Genomic DNA, 15,570 nt, shown 5'->3' on the forward strand with positions numbered 1-15,570 from the left:
ATGTGCCCTTCCCCTTGCATTATCTTGAAAGTGTAGTGGTACGAAGCAGAGCAAAATAATCGATCGTAATTAGCAGCGATTGATCGTGTGTGCAACAAGAAAAAGGACGAAAAACAAAAACCTGCTGAAGTAGTGTGTTTTGATTCATAATGCATGGGAGCAAGAGATACATAAAATGTCTCCAAAAATGCTCATTATAGTAATTATTGTGTTGGTCTTTTTTTGCGAATTTCCTGCTATATTCTGCCCAACGCAATGGTGGTCCAGAGCAGTTATGGTGATCTGCTAGAGTTTGCTTGTTTTGTTTTTGTACATCAAAAGAAACACGGCGCTGGAATTTCCAGCTGTAAACATTTGCTCCAAGCAAGCTGGCCCAGCGTTGAAAGCATCCTCACTGTTGAGACCATTTTCTCCATTTTCAATCCCAGCGTTAGCACACGCCGTCTAGCGCAAACATTGCCTCTCCAGTGCCGGCGCAGAGAAAGAGTCATAAAACACAAAAAGCTAAATGACGCTCGAGATCGCATCGCTTCCGTCGCTCGCATCGACGGCACACGCCATACCACGGATGCCAATTTCTAAAGCATTCCATGCTGGCTAGAGCAATCGAGAACGAGCCGGCGGGTCGATGTACGACGACTGCTCCAGGCATCGCCACCGCCCCCAAAGCCGCCGCCCCACACGAAGGGCTCATCATGCCGATGTCAATGTACACCGAGCAGCCGATTATGCAACGCGTGCGCATAAAACCGTAACCGTTTTCACCCCCCCCCCCCCCTTCGACGTCTGATGCACTTTTTTGCATGCACATCGACCCTCGAACGACATCCCACAAAAACGAATCAAACGCAGACAGAGAGCGGGAATAGTGCAGAGAATGTCGTGCGGAGAAGGGACAAAAGCTAAAGCGCAAAATTAAAAACAGTTCATCAACGGTACACACATACTGGAATAACCCTTCCGCCACGAACACAAGCATATGTGCCGAGGAGGGGAGACCTCACAATATGCCCGTGATGCAGCCGGGCTCTAATGAATGGGTGTGCATGTTTATCGAACGTACCTGACCTATCCCAAAATGCTTCCAACCATGCATGCACTCACACATATGCAGACTTGGTTGGCGCTTTTCCGCACCGCCACAGCGAAACAGGACGAAAGCCGTCAAGTGCGGCTTGCAATTTCCTTTTTCCATCTCGCTCATCTTGCGAAATCCGTCTGGCAACAGCGTTGCTGCGGGAAACGAACTAAGAACAAGATGCGATGAGAAAGAGTCCGCAAAAAAAAGCTCAACAATCTAGCGTGCTGCGACGTGGAACGGAAGTGAAGAGAACCGATCCTTTCCTCTCCCTTTTGGCTCTGCAACCGGTTCAAGCGTGCTCATCGCAGGCACTTCCTGGCACTGGCTGCTTGGTATCCTTTTCCTCCTGATGGGGATCTCATGGGGACTGTTGTATGTGTGTGAGTTACGCGTTCGATGCCACCAGACGTACCTTTCCGGAACCGTGCAGGGATTTGGGGGAAGGCGAGAGCATCGACCATGATTTCAAACCCCCGTCGACTACCCACATAGCTTTGGGATGCTTTTTTAATCGATAATCTCTGGACCTGGGCCAACATTTGTGTGCCCACCGTATGAGCGCCGGAACCGGGACGGCTGCCAAATTGTCTGGAGATATGACATGATGCACGAGTGTGTGTGTGATCATGTGTGTGTGAGGAAAATTATCGATACTGTTCCGCCATTGCAGGATAAAACCAGCGTCCCCGGCTGGTAACGAAACCATTTGCCAAAAGCAGGATCGATTCGGTCAAATACCCGCAGGGCGTGTAGGTTCTCTGCCGATGTTTATCTTGGATTCAGTTTAATTAACGAAAAGGATCGATTACAATTACATCTGACACATTAATTAGACAAATGAGCGCAGGAAATGGTTGTAGCTCCTATATTTAATTTCCAATAAAAGTCATATCTTTTATGTAAAAACTCTGAAAAACTCTAATATTGAACATTCGCTTCTTACCGTTTCAGCTGTCAAATTCGGACGCATGTCCAAGAAGCAACGGGAGAAGGTCGAGGACGAGGTACGGTTTCACCGGGCTCAGATGCGCGCACAAAATGACGCCGCCCCGGACAGCTCCGTGTTCGACACGCAGACACCTTCCAGCAGCGATCAGTTGCATCACGGTTACAATGGGTAATGTATCGGACAAACAGCCCGGGGGCACACATTTTGCAAAAGTTCCAAAGTTCGAAATGACCATTTCCATTAATTTTAGAAACTCTTCCCACAGCTACACATATTCGAACGAGGTCGGCTACAGCAGCCCGTACGGCTACTCGACCTCGGTGACGCCGCAGCAAACGATGGGCTACGACATCTCGGCCGACTACGTGGATAGTACAACAACTTATGAACCAAGAAGTACGATGATAGACTCAGATTTCATAAGTGGACACAGTGAGTATCGCAGTCCGCGTGGCTTTACGTACCTTCCCGTTTTATACGACCTGTCCTGCTTCTACGTTTTGAGTTTTTGGTTTCGTCATTTCGTTCGTTTTTTTGTGGGAGCAAAAGAAACCATTTATGACGTTGGAGGTTAAAATAATCATTCACTAACACACCGAACGCATTCACATTGCTGGTGAAAAAGGGTGATGGGTTTTGCATGTCATTACCGTAGTGCACTAGCTGGCCAAAACATACAGCAGCATCTTCCTTTCATTGATCCTGCCTGCCCTATCCCACCCATAGTGACTGCCTACCACTAAACCCCTTCCCGGTGTGACGGGGTCAAAATTGTACATAACCCATAACCGGTACTTCCCACTCTGTCTTCTTCTCTGTGTGCTACTAACACCTCACCTTGCAGACAAGGATGGCTCGCCGGAACAGAACCGAGCGATCACGCTCAACGATATCCGGTTGGCGCGCGTACAGCAAACGACCGCCACCACGACGACCGGTGTCGGGCAGGGCGGTAGTGATGTGATCGCCGACGGTGTCAATGATGGTGGTGGTGGTGGTCCCCGAGGTTTAACACCCCAGCAGCAGCAGCAGCAGCAGCAAGCGCATCAACCGGCACAAACGGCCACGCATACGCTCCCACCACAGCAACAGCCACAGCCGGCTCTGGCACTGGCAAATCATCAAACCACCGGCAACGGCAACACCACTACCAGCAATAGTACAATTATCACCATCAAGCAGGAGCAGCTTACCAACGTCGATAGCCTTGTTGGTAGCTTTGTCGATTCAACAACCTTCTTGCCATCGCCACCGGCCAGCCAACAGCAGCAGCAACATCCACACCATCAGCACCAACAGCTGGGCAGTGCGGCACAGATGGTGACGTCCAATGGGGTCGGCGGTCTGGCCGGTGTACCGACGGCGACGGCCGTGGTGGCAGTGGCCGCAACCACCGTCCCAACGCCCGTCACTGGATCAGGTGCGGTTTTTTTGGGACGGACACAAAAACAGAAATGCTTTTTACTTGCTCTGCCGCTAAGCCATTACTGCTCCTTTGATTTCATCAGCCCCTCAAGTCATCACGCAGACAACCAACCTTCCGGCTTGAGCGATTTTTAGCTTGCAATCTCCCCCCGTCCGTGCCTCCCTTTTCCCTGTAGACTGCTAATCCAAACCACCGCGTTACTAACCACCAACCGAACTGTGTCTTTCTTTTTTCTTCTTTCTTTCTCTTTCCCTGTTGTACACTTGTGCATCGAACACTTACACCGCAATGTGTGCTAACACCTACACACGAACCCTTCCCAAAACTAACCTGTACTTCCTGTATTACACACTGTAAACACACTGATTGGTATGCACGATCCTACTTCTACCATCACCGGGACAAAACAAACGCCCTCTAGATGTCACTGGTAGTAGCATTAGACGGAACGACTGCTGCCAGACTGCGGTCGCACCGGGTGGTACCGGGTCGGATGGTATTGCGCACTCCGCACAGGCTCACCATCACCATCACCAGAACACGCCGGTCTCGTTCGGCGAGGATGATAGCTCCTGCGATTCGCACACACGATGGGGTAATGGGCCACTAACCTTACTTAGTATGTACTAGACCGTAATCCACTAACAAGCACTAACCTGTAGACAGCTTTTGCCTGCAGAATGCTCCGCTGCTAGAAAAGATGAAGATCAACATACTGTTATACATCCGACTCGACTGAAACTCATTTCGTGCAAACAATATTCAAAGGGTGTAACATGATGTTTTAACCAGTCTGCTCCTTCTTACTACTTTCAGCCGAAGGTGATATCAACGACGTGCTGATAAAGACCCTTGCAGAAGCGCACGCAAACACCAACCACAAGCTAGAGATAGTGCACGAAATGTTCAGAAAACCACAGGTAAGACCACAGCGCGTTCTTCACTCTCTTGGATCACTGTCTAACTCTGCCTCTGCATCTCTGACATCTTCTTCAGGATGTTTCCCGCTTACTCTACTACAAGAACATGACCCAGGAGGAGCTATGGTTGGACTGTGCGGAGAAGCTAACGGCCATGATCCAGCAGATCATTGAGTTCGCCAAGCTGATACCGGGCTTTATGCGGTTAAGTCAAGACGATCAGGTAAGTAGATCGTATCTTTTTGCATCTGGTTCGCTACGCCGCGTAGTGCTGGATTTTGCAGAAGTTAATGATCTAGCTGTAGGCAAACATGAAAGTACCACTAACATTCACGGGGTGTGTAAGGTCTAGTTTTAACGTCCAATTATTAGAAAGAAATATCCTGGAAGCATTCCTCAGATCACTTGAGTTGGAGGTTGGGATGTAAACGATCTTAAGGAACATCTGCAAACTAATATTGGTTCGAAGAGTAAGACTAGACTTTACTCCACTCAGATTGCGCTCGCAGTAGAGATCAATCACAACAAGCTACCTAGTAGAGCGGTAAACCTTCAATGACTTATAGCTCTTACCAGGATAGTACACCATCCTTCCTTCCACACAACTTACTTATACAATTTGTTGTCCCTTTCGATAGATTTTACTCCTCAAAACGGGCTCGTTCGAGCTGGCAATCGTGCGCATGTCTCGACTGATGGATCTCTCAACCAACTCCGTGCTGTACGGTGACATTATGCTGCCGCAGGAAGCCTTCTACACGTCCGACTCGTTCGAGATGAAGCTGGTCGCGTGCATATTCGAGACGGCGAAAAGTATTACGGAGCTGAAACTGACCGAAACGGAGCTGGCGCTCTATCAAAGTCTGGTGCTACTGTGGCCTGGTAAGAACGTCCAATTGTGTCTCGCTTTATGTTGTTGCATAGCGGCAGAGATGTTTTGAAAAGCATTTAACTATACACTTTCCAATTTCCCCGACTGCTTTTCTTTGCAGAACGAAATGGCGTACGAGGAAACACGGAAATCCAGCGGCTGTTTAATATGAGCATGTCCGCGATCCGGCAGGAGATTGAAGCGAACCATGCACCGCTCAAAGGCGACGTGACGGTGCTCGATACGTTGCTCAACAAAATCCCCACCTTCCGGTAAGTGGGCCGAGCCTCTGTCAAATGCTCAAACGGTTCTTCTAATCCCATTTCTTTCTCCCCATTTCCAACAGTGAGCTCTCGATCATGCACATGGAGGCGTTACAGAAGTTCAAACAGGATCACCCGCAGTACGTTTTCCCGGCACTCTACAAGGAACTGTTCTCGATCGACTCGCAGCAGGACCTGATGACATAACAGGATGATCATGGCTACCATCAGCCGGCACAGCAACAGCAGCAGCAGCAGCAGCAGCAACACCATCACCACCATCAGCAGCAGCAACAACAGCTACACCATCAGCAGTCGTCGCAGACACATTATCAGCAGCAGTCGGCAATTGGCACAATATCGCACGATTCTACCCAGCCACCGCTGTCGCTGCCACCGCCGCCGTATCAACATTCCTCGTCGGCATCATCAACCTCCTCGCTATCGTCGTGCGATCGCCGGGAGGACACACTCGTTGCGAGCGAGCTGGACGAAGCAATAGGATCCGCGTCGGTAACGGATAGCAATACGAGCAATGGCAACAATACGTTCATCATCATCATCCAGAACGATGGCGGCGTTGGCGAGGGACCCGTCTAGCGGCGTCAACTCTCAACTGAACTGCTCAAAACGACGGGTGGGACGCGGTTAGCTAGTAAGACGCGCTGGGGCTGGGGCGTGCCGAGGACGAACACGAGACGACAAAACACAGACAACACAAAACTGGCGGAACAAGGCCCATGAAATGTAGGAGAGCAAATAGTAAGAGCATAAAGATAAGGAAGGGATATCCACTCACAGCAAAAGCAAGAGGACGGAACGCGCGAGTGTCCAGTTTGGTGAGACAAACACACAAACACACACACACACGAGGAATGCCTAGTTATGCACCCTTAGCAATTGTTGATGTAAATGAATTTACAAGATTTGTTATATTATTTTAATAACGCGTAAGTCGATAAACACTGACGATTAAGCATAGGAAAGGAACGGGGGTTAGGAGTGCGAGGTGGCATGGCTAGGATGTGCCGCGTGTGGGCAGACAGGACGCCCCGGAGTGGATGTGGAGGGGGTGGGAAAGGAAATGTATTTTAAATTATTTTCCTTTCTGCTTTTTCCTTCTGCTTACTTTTTTTTACATGGTATATTTGTGCCTCGATCATGGATCATAATACTGATCGTTTGTTTTCTATTGTCTATTTTTAAACAAGATTTATTTCTTTTATTTTTTAACAAACACACTCACACACACACACACAAACGACGCAAGTACACCCCTATATACAAACGAGGACTCAACCAAGCGACTGTAGACTGTGTCGTTGTCGTTCCACAAGGTGTAAGATGTGAAGTTTAAGCACATAGAAGGACCGTACCGATAGAAGAAAGTTGAGGCAAGGACACAGACACACAAACACATACATAGACACACACAAACAATTTGAAAAAAAAGTGCAATGATCAGTCGATCAGAAGAAGCAGGCGCTGCAGTGCGCTTTAGTATGATTTTGCACAATGGTACCGTGGTGCAGTTTTGGATTAGGCTTAAGGTGCGTTTTGTGGCACGATTTTCTTGTTTGTTTTGCCGTTTTTTTTTCTCTGGCGGAGGGTTGTAAGCAGTTCTCTTCTCTTATTTCTTCGTAATCGCGGCTAACGTACAAATATGATTTGTTTTACTTTTTTGTTTTTTGTTTTTTTTACGGATGGTGAAAGACGAAGCGATTAGTAGGGCGTTAGGAAAATTTTGGAACCCGCGCGGAAGGGTGCGTTATTGCGCCCGCCCCGGCTCCTGTGCAACTGAATAGTCTGATTTCTTTAGTTAATATAGCCTGTCCGAATAGAGAATGAGAGAAACCTTTTTTTTTTGGTACGAAACAGAAGTAAACGCAGCGTGTGGCGTGTTTGTTATACGCGAAGCTGTTTTTGGCCACCAAAACACGAACAGAACAGAATCTCTTCTCTTTGTTTCTCTCTTTCGTTTAGGGTTGCTTAACGTGTATGTGTTTTATCTTTTGTTTTTTTATTTTTACTTTTCCGTTCTATTTCTAACTGTCCTTTCCTTAGAGTAAGTGACTAAGTATACCTTTCCTTCATCCGGTACTTGCTGGCCGAAGTAACATTTTGAAACACTGCGTGTGAGTGTGTGTGTGTGTGTATGTGCGTGTGACGAAATCAAGCAAACGAAAAATAGATTCCACGTTTTAGGGAAAAAACAACCACCAAATTCTTAGCGCAGTAAAGTCCTTGTTGGTTCAGGATGGACGTTCCCTTTTTCGGTTCAGTATTAGATCGCTAACGAAAAAGGAATCTTATAAAAAGAAGAAACCCACTCAAAAACACAAACTTCAAGCTGGTCAAATAATCGACCCTTTTTGGCATCCGAAAAGATTCGATTGGAGACCCTGTGAAGGATTTTCAAACCTATTAACTGTTGAGGAATTGTTTGCATAGTTTCTTTTTTTGGCGTAAGCCACTTTTCTACTGTTGTTTGGTTCGTTATTTGCTATTCTGTGTCATAATGTGTCACCAGTGTCGATGTTTGTGTTGTTACTGTTGTTGTTGCGTGTATCAGCAAGTGAGGATAATTTGCAAAAAAAGAACGCTTCTTGTCTTGAACCATAGCGAGGAAAAATAGTAGGAAATAAATAAAGCAGCAACAAAATCCGACACCGACGACTGAAAGGATGCTAGGAGAGAAAATTCAAAAAAATCGTACTGAAGTTATATTGATAAGGTATTGTAGAACAATTTTTCTCTTAGCTTACTCACATAAACAAAACAAAACACAACCGTACACTTCTTCTAGCACACTTTATGATGCATATTTGAGAGCACAGCGCTGTTAGTGGGGTTTCAGTCGAGGCAAAGGGGCTGCTATTAAATCGTACACATACATCAAGCAGATACTGAGCAGAAAAAGTAGGGGGGAAAACACTATCAGAAAATACAGTTGTAGAATGTACTAAACCACCAATACATTGCCGTTGGCTTTATTTGTTTCGAAATCGGCTTCATGTTTCTGTTTGCTACTCTACTGCAAATTGTTTAACTGTTGTTTAATTATAATCAGACGAGAAGAACAAACAAATCGCACACTTCCAAATGAGTAATAGTTAATTGAAGCGTTTTAGAGCGTTATTTCTAACGATTGTTTTGTTGGCACAACAAAAATGGAGGCTGGTAAATAGGGTGTCCTCTTTGGATTGCATTATTCAGTATGCCCCCGATATGCCATTATTAAGTGTCCTATGACCATGGACACAGGCAAACAAACACACATAAGGAAAACACATTTCTTCAACGTGTGGCTGTCGAATGCTGATTACAAACTTAACAAGACATAGATGTACCAAGGTACAGAATAGATCAAAAGCAACGTAAATCGAACTGGAGACTGTTGTTTGACACAGAACACACTCTCTCACTCCCAAACACACAAGCAACACACACAGACACACAAACGGTAAATACAAAAATTCGAACCGAAAATGAAATGAGAACTTATAAATGTATGGGTGCTTCTATATGAAACAAAAAAATATATATAAATAGGTATATATATATAGAGAGAGAAAGAGAGAAAGAAAGAGAAAGAAAGGGTAAAGATAGTAACGAGCGTAAAAGGAAAGAAAACAAATACAGAATGATATACATATATATACATCTATATTTAAAAAAAGAAAAACAAAAAAACACAAAACTTAAAGCGAACGAAGAAATAAGAGAAAGAATAAGGAAGTTACAAAAGAATTACAAAAAAAAACTAGTATAACAACACACAAAGATTGACTGTGACTGACCGTTGGTAGCAAATTGGTTAAAGTGTAAAGATTAGCAAAAGAATGATGGTAAAAAGTAAAAAAAAAAGCAAACACTAGACAAAACCATAGACACACATACAAAACACATACATAGACACACCTACACGTATAGAGAGATAATGAAACTGTTATACAACCGTTTTGTGGATATAAATAGAGGAGAGAGGGAGGGAGAAATAGAGAGAGAGAGAGAGGGAAAGTTGTATGAATCCAACAAACTTAAGACTCTGTGGAACGATAATGTAAAACAAAGTAAAAATGACTGTAGCATACGCGGTGTACACGGAAGCTAACACACACAGTTACAGTTTTTTGAAATCAGACTCCTTAACTCGCCTGATCATCTTCACTTTTTCATGAATGTAATGAATTAATTGCCTTAAATGATATATACAACAACAAAAAAAAACATATATAAATTGCATAAAAATATACAATAAAAATATATTTAAAACGTGGGGGCACAACCAAGCAACCCAGGACGAGCAGAACTGTTATCGGTAGGGGAAAATCCATACGTCAGAGCAGAGACAGAAAACTGAATACAAACACACATACACACACTCACACAAAACAAACCACAACGTACATACATGCAAAGCAGTAATACAGCAAACTAGATCATAGCAGCAGCAGCCGCAGGACATGATTCCCGTTGCTGAGTAGCGGTTAGACAAAACGTTAGACAGCGGTGCAATTCGCGCAGTTACATTACGCGACCGTGCTGCACTGGTGGGTGTTAAGATAATGATTTAGTTTTTAGTAAAGGACTCCAGTCTTTTGTTTTTGTAAGAACGGCACGAACGGCGAGCAAATCGCACAGGCAAAATCGTGCATTACGGCGACGACGAGACACAAAGTTAAGGAAAAACTAGACCGACAGAAACACTCATGTACGACACGGGTACGGTAGCAGACAAAACAAACAAAGCAAACAAACAAACACGAAAGCAGAAAAGGAAGCAAAACAAAGCAAAAAAGCGCGATGATTAAATGGTTATCTATAATTCTATACATATAGACTATATACATAATGACGTTAGTGGAAAGAAAAGGTAACAATAGTTGTAAGCAAGAGCGCAAGAATGATGAGTTAAGAGAGGTTTGAAGCAGTTTGGACAAACAAACAAACAAAACAAAACAAAAAACCACGCGGCAACGGTTTACGCGCACGGTTCAGATGGGGAGGGCACGTTGTCCGGGTGTGACATAGGCATAGGCAAAGTTGATGAACTCTAATATAATTTAAATTAATTTAAAACGCGATGTGAGAGAAACTTTAGATACGAATACTTTTTTGACTAGTGAAAATGGGCAGGTCGGAGTTTTGCGTTTTGCATTTTTGTTTCGCACTTCGGAGAGAAAAAGAGAGAGAAGAATACAACTGAAGAAGAAGAAAGTAAATTCAGGTATACACAGGCAAAGCAAAAAGATCATATAAAACACATTCACAATGCGATAAGATGACTGAAAGCGAAGGTTTAATATAAAATCAACAAATAAACACATACACACATAAAACAAAACATACCGAAGATAATGCGAAAGAATGCGAACGCGACTACAAGTTGATACATGATAGTACATAAACAACAACAAAAACAAAACAAAACTCACAATAGCAAAATTTCGGGTAGCTCTTAAGTTCACTGAAAACATTTATTCTATAATCATCCAGATCAAGTTAGGAGGAAGGCGGTTAGGCAAAAAAAACAAGGTTAAAATAATAATAAAAAATAAAAAAAAAACACAACACACAAAAACGTCGGAAGAAACACATCCTTCTGTCTCTCATTAAGATACACAGAAGGGACACACGGTTAATGAGAATATTGCATAAATGATTCACTGAGCGAATGAAGCGAAGCCTTTTTGAAATAAACTGATTAATCCTTATTATGAAACGTTGTGTTGCGTTTTGTTTCACTGCTTACACGGTTGCGGATGTGGAGGTGTTTGGTGAAACGATTGCCAAGGAGGATGTGTGGATCGAGTGAGGCACCGGTGCTGTGGTTTCACATCGTAGAAGTTTCGGAAATAAAGCAGTACTGTACGAGCAGTCTTTGACGAGTGACGAGTGATGTGTTATTATTATTTGCGAAGATAAGTATACAACTATTTGGATAAGGTTTATTGTTTGATTTATTTACAGTTTAATTTTACGTGTGAAGCTAGGCGCACTAATTTATGTCTATTTTCTGACATCAAAAAGCGGTTTGTGAGAAAAGGCAAGCGATTGCTTAACATTTTCGGTAAGGCATAACAAAAGTTATTGCAACAAAAGTTGTTGAACATTTTCCCTCAGTTGTGCGGAACTACTACAGGCTGCAATATCTCAATCTCAAATAGGAGCATATTTCTAGCGCACAATTTATGCGATCATACCACGTACATGTACAATACAGGTAATTACTTAAGATAAACAAAAACCGAACAAACACATACAAAACCCCATCAACCAAGCAGTAAGGTGAACCGTTTCATCAGCAGCAAAGACTATTTCTCTTCTCCATTTTCAAGTTTGTAGAAGTTTAACGAAACAGTAAGAAACAAACAGAAACAAATCAATAACAATGAAAAAAAACAGAAGAGAATAAACATAACTAACAGAGAACGAACGCAAGAGTAGTTCAAATAAAATAGCAGTGAACGTGAAATTGCTCCAAAATAAAATAAAGAAACTCATACGTTCGTCGATAAGATTCGTTTTTGTTTACTTTTTTTATTTCAGAAATTTGTACGTTAGCATAAGACCCCGACTCGGGATGGAATACTGCAAGAGGTAGAGTGATGTTCACTATTGGGAAACGGAAAATTCAAAAACTGAACCAAGAACTGATCCTTTTGGAAAAATTTATACTACAGCACCAGACAGTTGCATTTTGAACCAAAACAAAAACAAAATCTGAAAACATTGAATGAACTGATTGGTGTACAACATGAGTAAATTCCATTGGAATGCAATCCATTTTGCACACATCTTGTGTTTGTATCATTTTTGGAGTTTGATGTAACAATCATTCATGTAAAACAAATTCAACGATTCAAGAACAAATGTTCTGTACATTGAATAGTGCAAATTATTGGTCCAAATTAAATAAATTAATTCAATGAGACATTAATGAAGAAGTTAAAAGACTTTAGCAAACAACCACACACACAGAGATACAGAAACGAGAGCTGGCGAGATGAAACAACAATCATTCTGAATTGGTCCCAAAGCTGTCCAACACAGACTGCAAGCTCGGTGCTGTACATTGTTAACTTATGCTTTCTTTTTTGTCTACTGAATTTCTAACAATACAAAAAAACACTATAAATTAAAGACCTGAACACCGGATGGACTGTGTACCGTAATGCGAACTGTACGTCATATAGGACGAGCAAACAAACAAAAAGCGCTATAAAGAATAAAGATCGTGTACGGTCTTGAAGAACCGATCACTTGAAACATAGTGGATTTTTGAAAAATGGATTATGAAAAGCAAACAAGCTGGTAAAATACCACACCATCTACAAAACATTCAGAACTCTGTATCAAGACAACTAGCCCACAACAAGTGAAGAAGTAAAATCGAAACCTAGTAAAAATACAAAGAAAAAGATGCATAATTAGTCAAATTCAATACAAATTGTTGGGTTTCAGTTATTTCTTGCCGCGTGATTGATTAACGTGAATGATGACAGTAGCGTGTGTTAGCGGATGAAATAATCAAAGGATAATAATCGACACCGTTAACATAATGCTAACGTGTCTAAAGCCAATCAACTTTAGTTTCCTCTTCTATCAGGTTATTGTAATTTTATTGAAAATTTCATTCATTTTCTTCTCAATTTTCAGTACGGCGAAGAAGAATAAAAACAACAAGTGAACGTGATTTGCAAAATCCTATTAGGTATTTCCCAGCTTAACTATTAAATTACTTATGCCAGTTGAAACTCATACCCCAGCAACTTCATTACATTCGACAATCACTTCAAAAGGGCCTAAATTATGCTAATTAAATGCCACAAAGACACAAAGCCGACCGAAGTAAAGAACGTTTACTGACTTCATTCTGTCGCTGCTTTTCCCACCACGGGAAAAGCACGGAAGGAAGCAGTGCGCGCAGTGCGCTGTGTCTTTGTATTGTCATCTTCAGTCCCAAGCAAAAAGTGGCAAAGCACAGCATACATGAAACAGGCACGAACAACAAGTTCAACGATCTTATTAACATGCCCTACCGATAGACACCGAGAGAAGCCGCCGTGTTTTATCAGATCCACCCATTATCCAAATCTGCAAACCGTAAAACCGACGGGCGCTAACAAAAGGGATGGTCATCCGTATCCATCCGTGCGAACCCAAGCCCCAAGAACCGCCACCTTTGTTTTGTCCCGTTAAGAACGCTTATTTTGAGGGGGGCACTGCTTTTTGGGGCAACTCATGCTCTGATCTTATTTTGGGCCAGCGCGCTATAATTATGGACTACTTTCTTAGACCTCGGCCCGGGATTTTCGAAGGTTTTGGGCTCTTTTTGGAGTTAGTTTCGTTTTGCAGAAACTGTAGCCCTGAGACTTTCCAAGGAATTTAATTGCAAACGGTGGAAATGTGCATAATTATAGGGGTCGTACTTCTTTGCAATAAATATCAAATTTAACGCTTCCGTTTTCCGGAAAAGAAAAAGCCACTCCCTACCGTCCGGGGGAGCGGCTTTTCATTTTTTCCCCCGAAACGACCTGTTTAGTAACCTTGACACGACATACACTCGACCCGAAGCGCTTAGAGCATCATAAAAAATTTTGATACTCTACTGATGGTTTGTTCGCCAGCTGCTATTGCCACGGGTGACAAACACTGCAAAACACGTCCAAAATACGAACCTATCTGAGTGTAGCAAACACCTGCAGTGGTGAGAACAGAGTGCGCTTCCGTAAAACAATAGTCAACCGTTCTGGTCGAGGAGCGGAAGGAAGCGTTGGACGACCGAAATGGTTTTTGTTGTTTTTATATGCAGACGATTAGTAATGCTCAGGCAGTGAATTTGAATTAGGCACCGATGGGGACGGTTTGTAATTGTTTAAAAGGGCATTCGCTTATGGTGGCTCGTTTGGTGTGTTAAATAACATAATTATGATCATGTTGACAGCGTGTTTTTAATCGTTCAAAATACTCTACAACGATTTGTTTGCATTATTGTTAGAAAACATTTAAAAATCCGTTGCGATTTGGAAGTAAAATATTACAAAAGACCAATTTTAGATTGAAAGACTTGAATAAGCGACCAAGCAACAAACCTGTTAGTGAAGCTAGCAGTACATTAGAACCCGTAAAAATATCAATAATCTGTTCCAAACATGACAACATATCTATTTTCGATACCTGATCTCAGCCTAGCACTCCGCTCTGACGTGCGTAATCGGCTTCTTCTATACTTTGGTACGATTGATACAATTCATACCTAAGTGGGCAAACTACACTGTGCCGGGGAGAAAAGAAAACGTCCAATAGTACAGCCACCGATGGCTTAATTACAGGCACGCAAACACCATCGTTCCCAATGTGTCGTGTGGTTTGTTGACCGCTGAGTCATCTCGGCTCAGAATCCGAACGCCAAAAGGGACGATGCAAACATCACACATGCTGGGCAGACGGGTCGGTACGATCGTACGATGGTTTTAGCCGCCGAATGATTCTTAATTGGGCGAGCACAATTATTGATGAGGGTTGGCACAAAAGTGATGATGGTGCACGATTCCCAGTCAGTCTGCACGGGCAGCGTAGGCAAATACGATAATTTGAATAACTTGATAGCATGAAAGCGATTAAGCGGGTGTAATTACGACTTCATTCCAATAGATTTAAAGATAGCTCTTCTTCGTTATAACAATCCTGCGCTGCAAAGGAACTATACAGCCAACCCTTCGGAAGCAGCGCGAAGCCCACAAGTTTCGACAAGCTTATTAGCATGACGGTGAACACGATCGCTCCGCAAAAGTTAAATCCCCTCACTGCGCGGTCTTTCTTTCGCTCCCGGTTCCCCAGTCCCGTACCGGAAGGAAAGATAACCCAACATCCACCGTCCGGCGAGCGGTTGGGCGCGTTTGTGGGCCCTTAAAAAGAATTTCGGGTGATGTTTTTTTAATCCTTTTGTTTCCTTTTTTTGCATATACTATGTTCCCAGCTCCCAGCAACAAACGGAACAGGTTTTGTGATGATTTCTTGAAACGATTCAATCGCACGGACGCAAGTACCTTCG

General features: G+C 43.2%; 2 protein-coding genes across 24 annotated transcripts in view; both read left to right on the forward strand.

Moving 5' to 3' along the window:
- LOC120954768 (probable nuclear hormone receptor HR3) overlaps positions 1-5,787 on the forward strand; it is a 509,904-nt gene extending 504,117 nt beyond the window's left edge. For 13 of the 23 annotated variants that reach the window (XM_049610199.1, XM_040374995.2, XM_040374996.2 and 10 more), the window contains 9 exons: positions 2,033-2,198; positions 2,281-2,462; positions 2,875-3,450; positions 3,878-4,075; positions 4,273-4,376; positions 4,453-4,599; positions 5,015-5,258; positions 5,369-5,519; positions 5,594-5,787. In XM_049610199.1, the coding sequence (XP_049466156.1) occupies positions 2,033-2,198; positions 2,281-2,462; positions 2,875-3,450; positions 3,878-4,075; positions 4,273-4,376; positions 4,453-4,599; positions 5,015-5,258; positions 5,369-5,519; positions 5,594-5,717 (1,892 nt within the window). In that variant the 3' untranslated portion in view covers positions 5,718-5,787. The remainder of the gene's footprint in view (positions 1-2,032; positions 2,199-2,280; positions 2,463-2,874; positions 3,451-3,877; positions 4,076-4,272; positions 4,377-4,452; positions 4,600-5,014; positions 5,259-5,368; positions 5,520-5,593) is intronic. The other 10 variants (XM_040374994.2, XM_040374986.2, XM_049610200.1 and 7 more) reach the window with 8 other exon arrangements.
- On the forward strand, positions 5,718-11,235 carry LOC125907198 (AT-rich binding protein-like; the record flags this gene model as incomplete). The annotated part of the gene is made up of 1 exon (XM_049608101.1): positions 5,718-11,235. A coding segment is annotated over one exon (393 nt), but the record flags the coding sequence as incomplete, so codon positions are not given.
- Between the last annotated feature and the right edge of the window lie 4,335 nt (positions 11,236-15,570).

Source organism: Anopheles coluzzii, chromosome 3 (genome assembly GCF_943734685.1).
Source record: "Anopheles coluzzii chromosome 3, AcolN3, whole genome shotgun sequence".
Classification (NCBI taxonomy): domain Eukaryota; kingdom Metazoa; phylum Arthropoda; class Insecta; order Diptera; family Culicidae; genus Anopheles; species Anopheles coluzzii.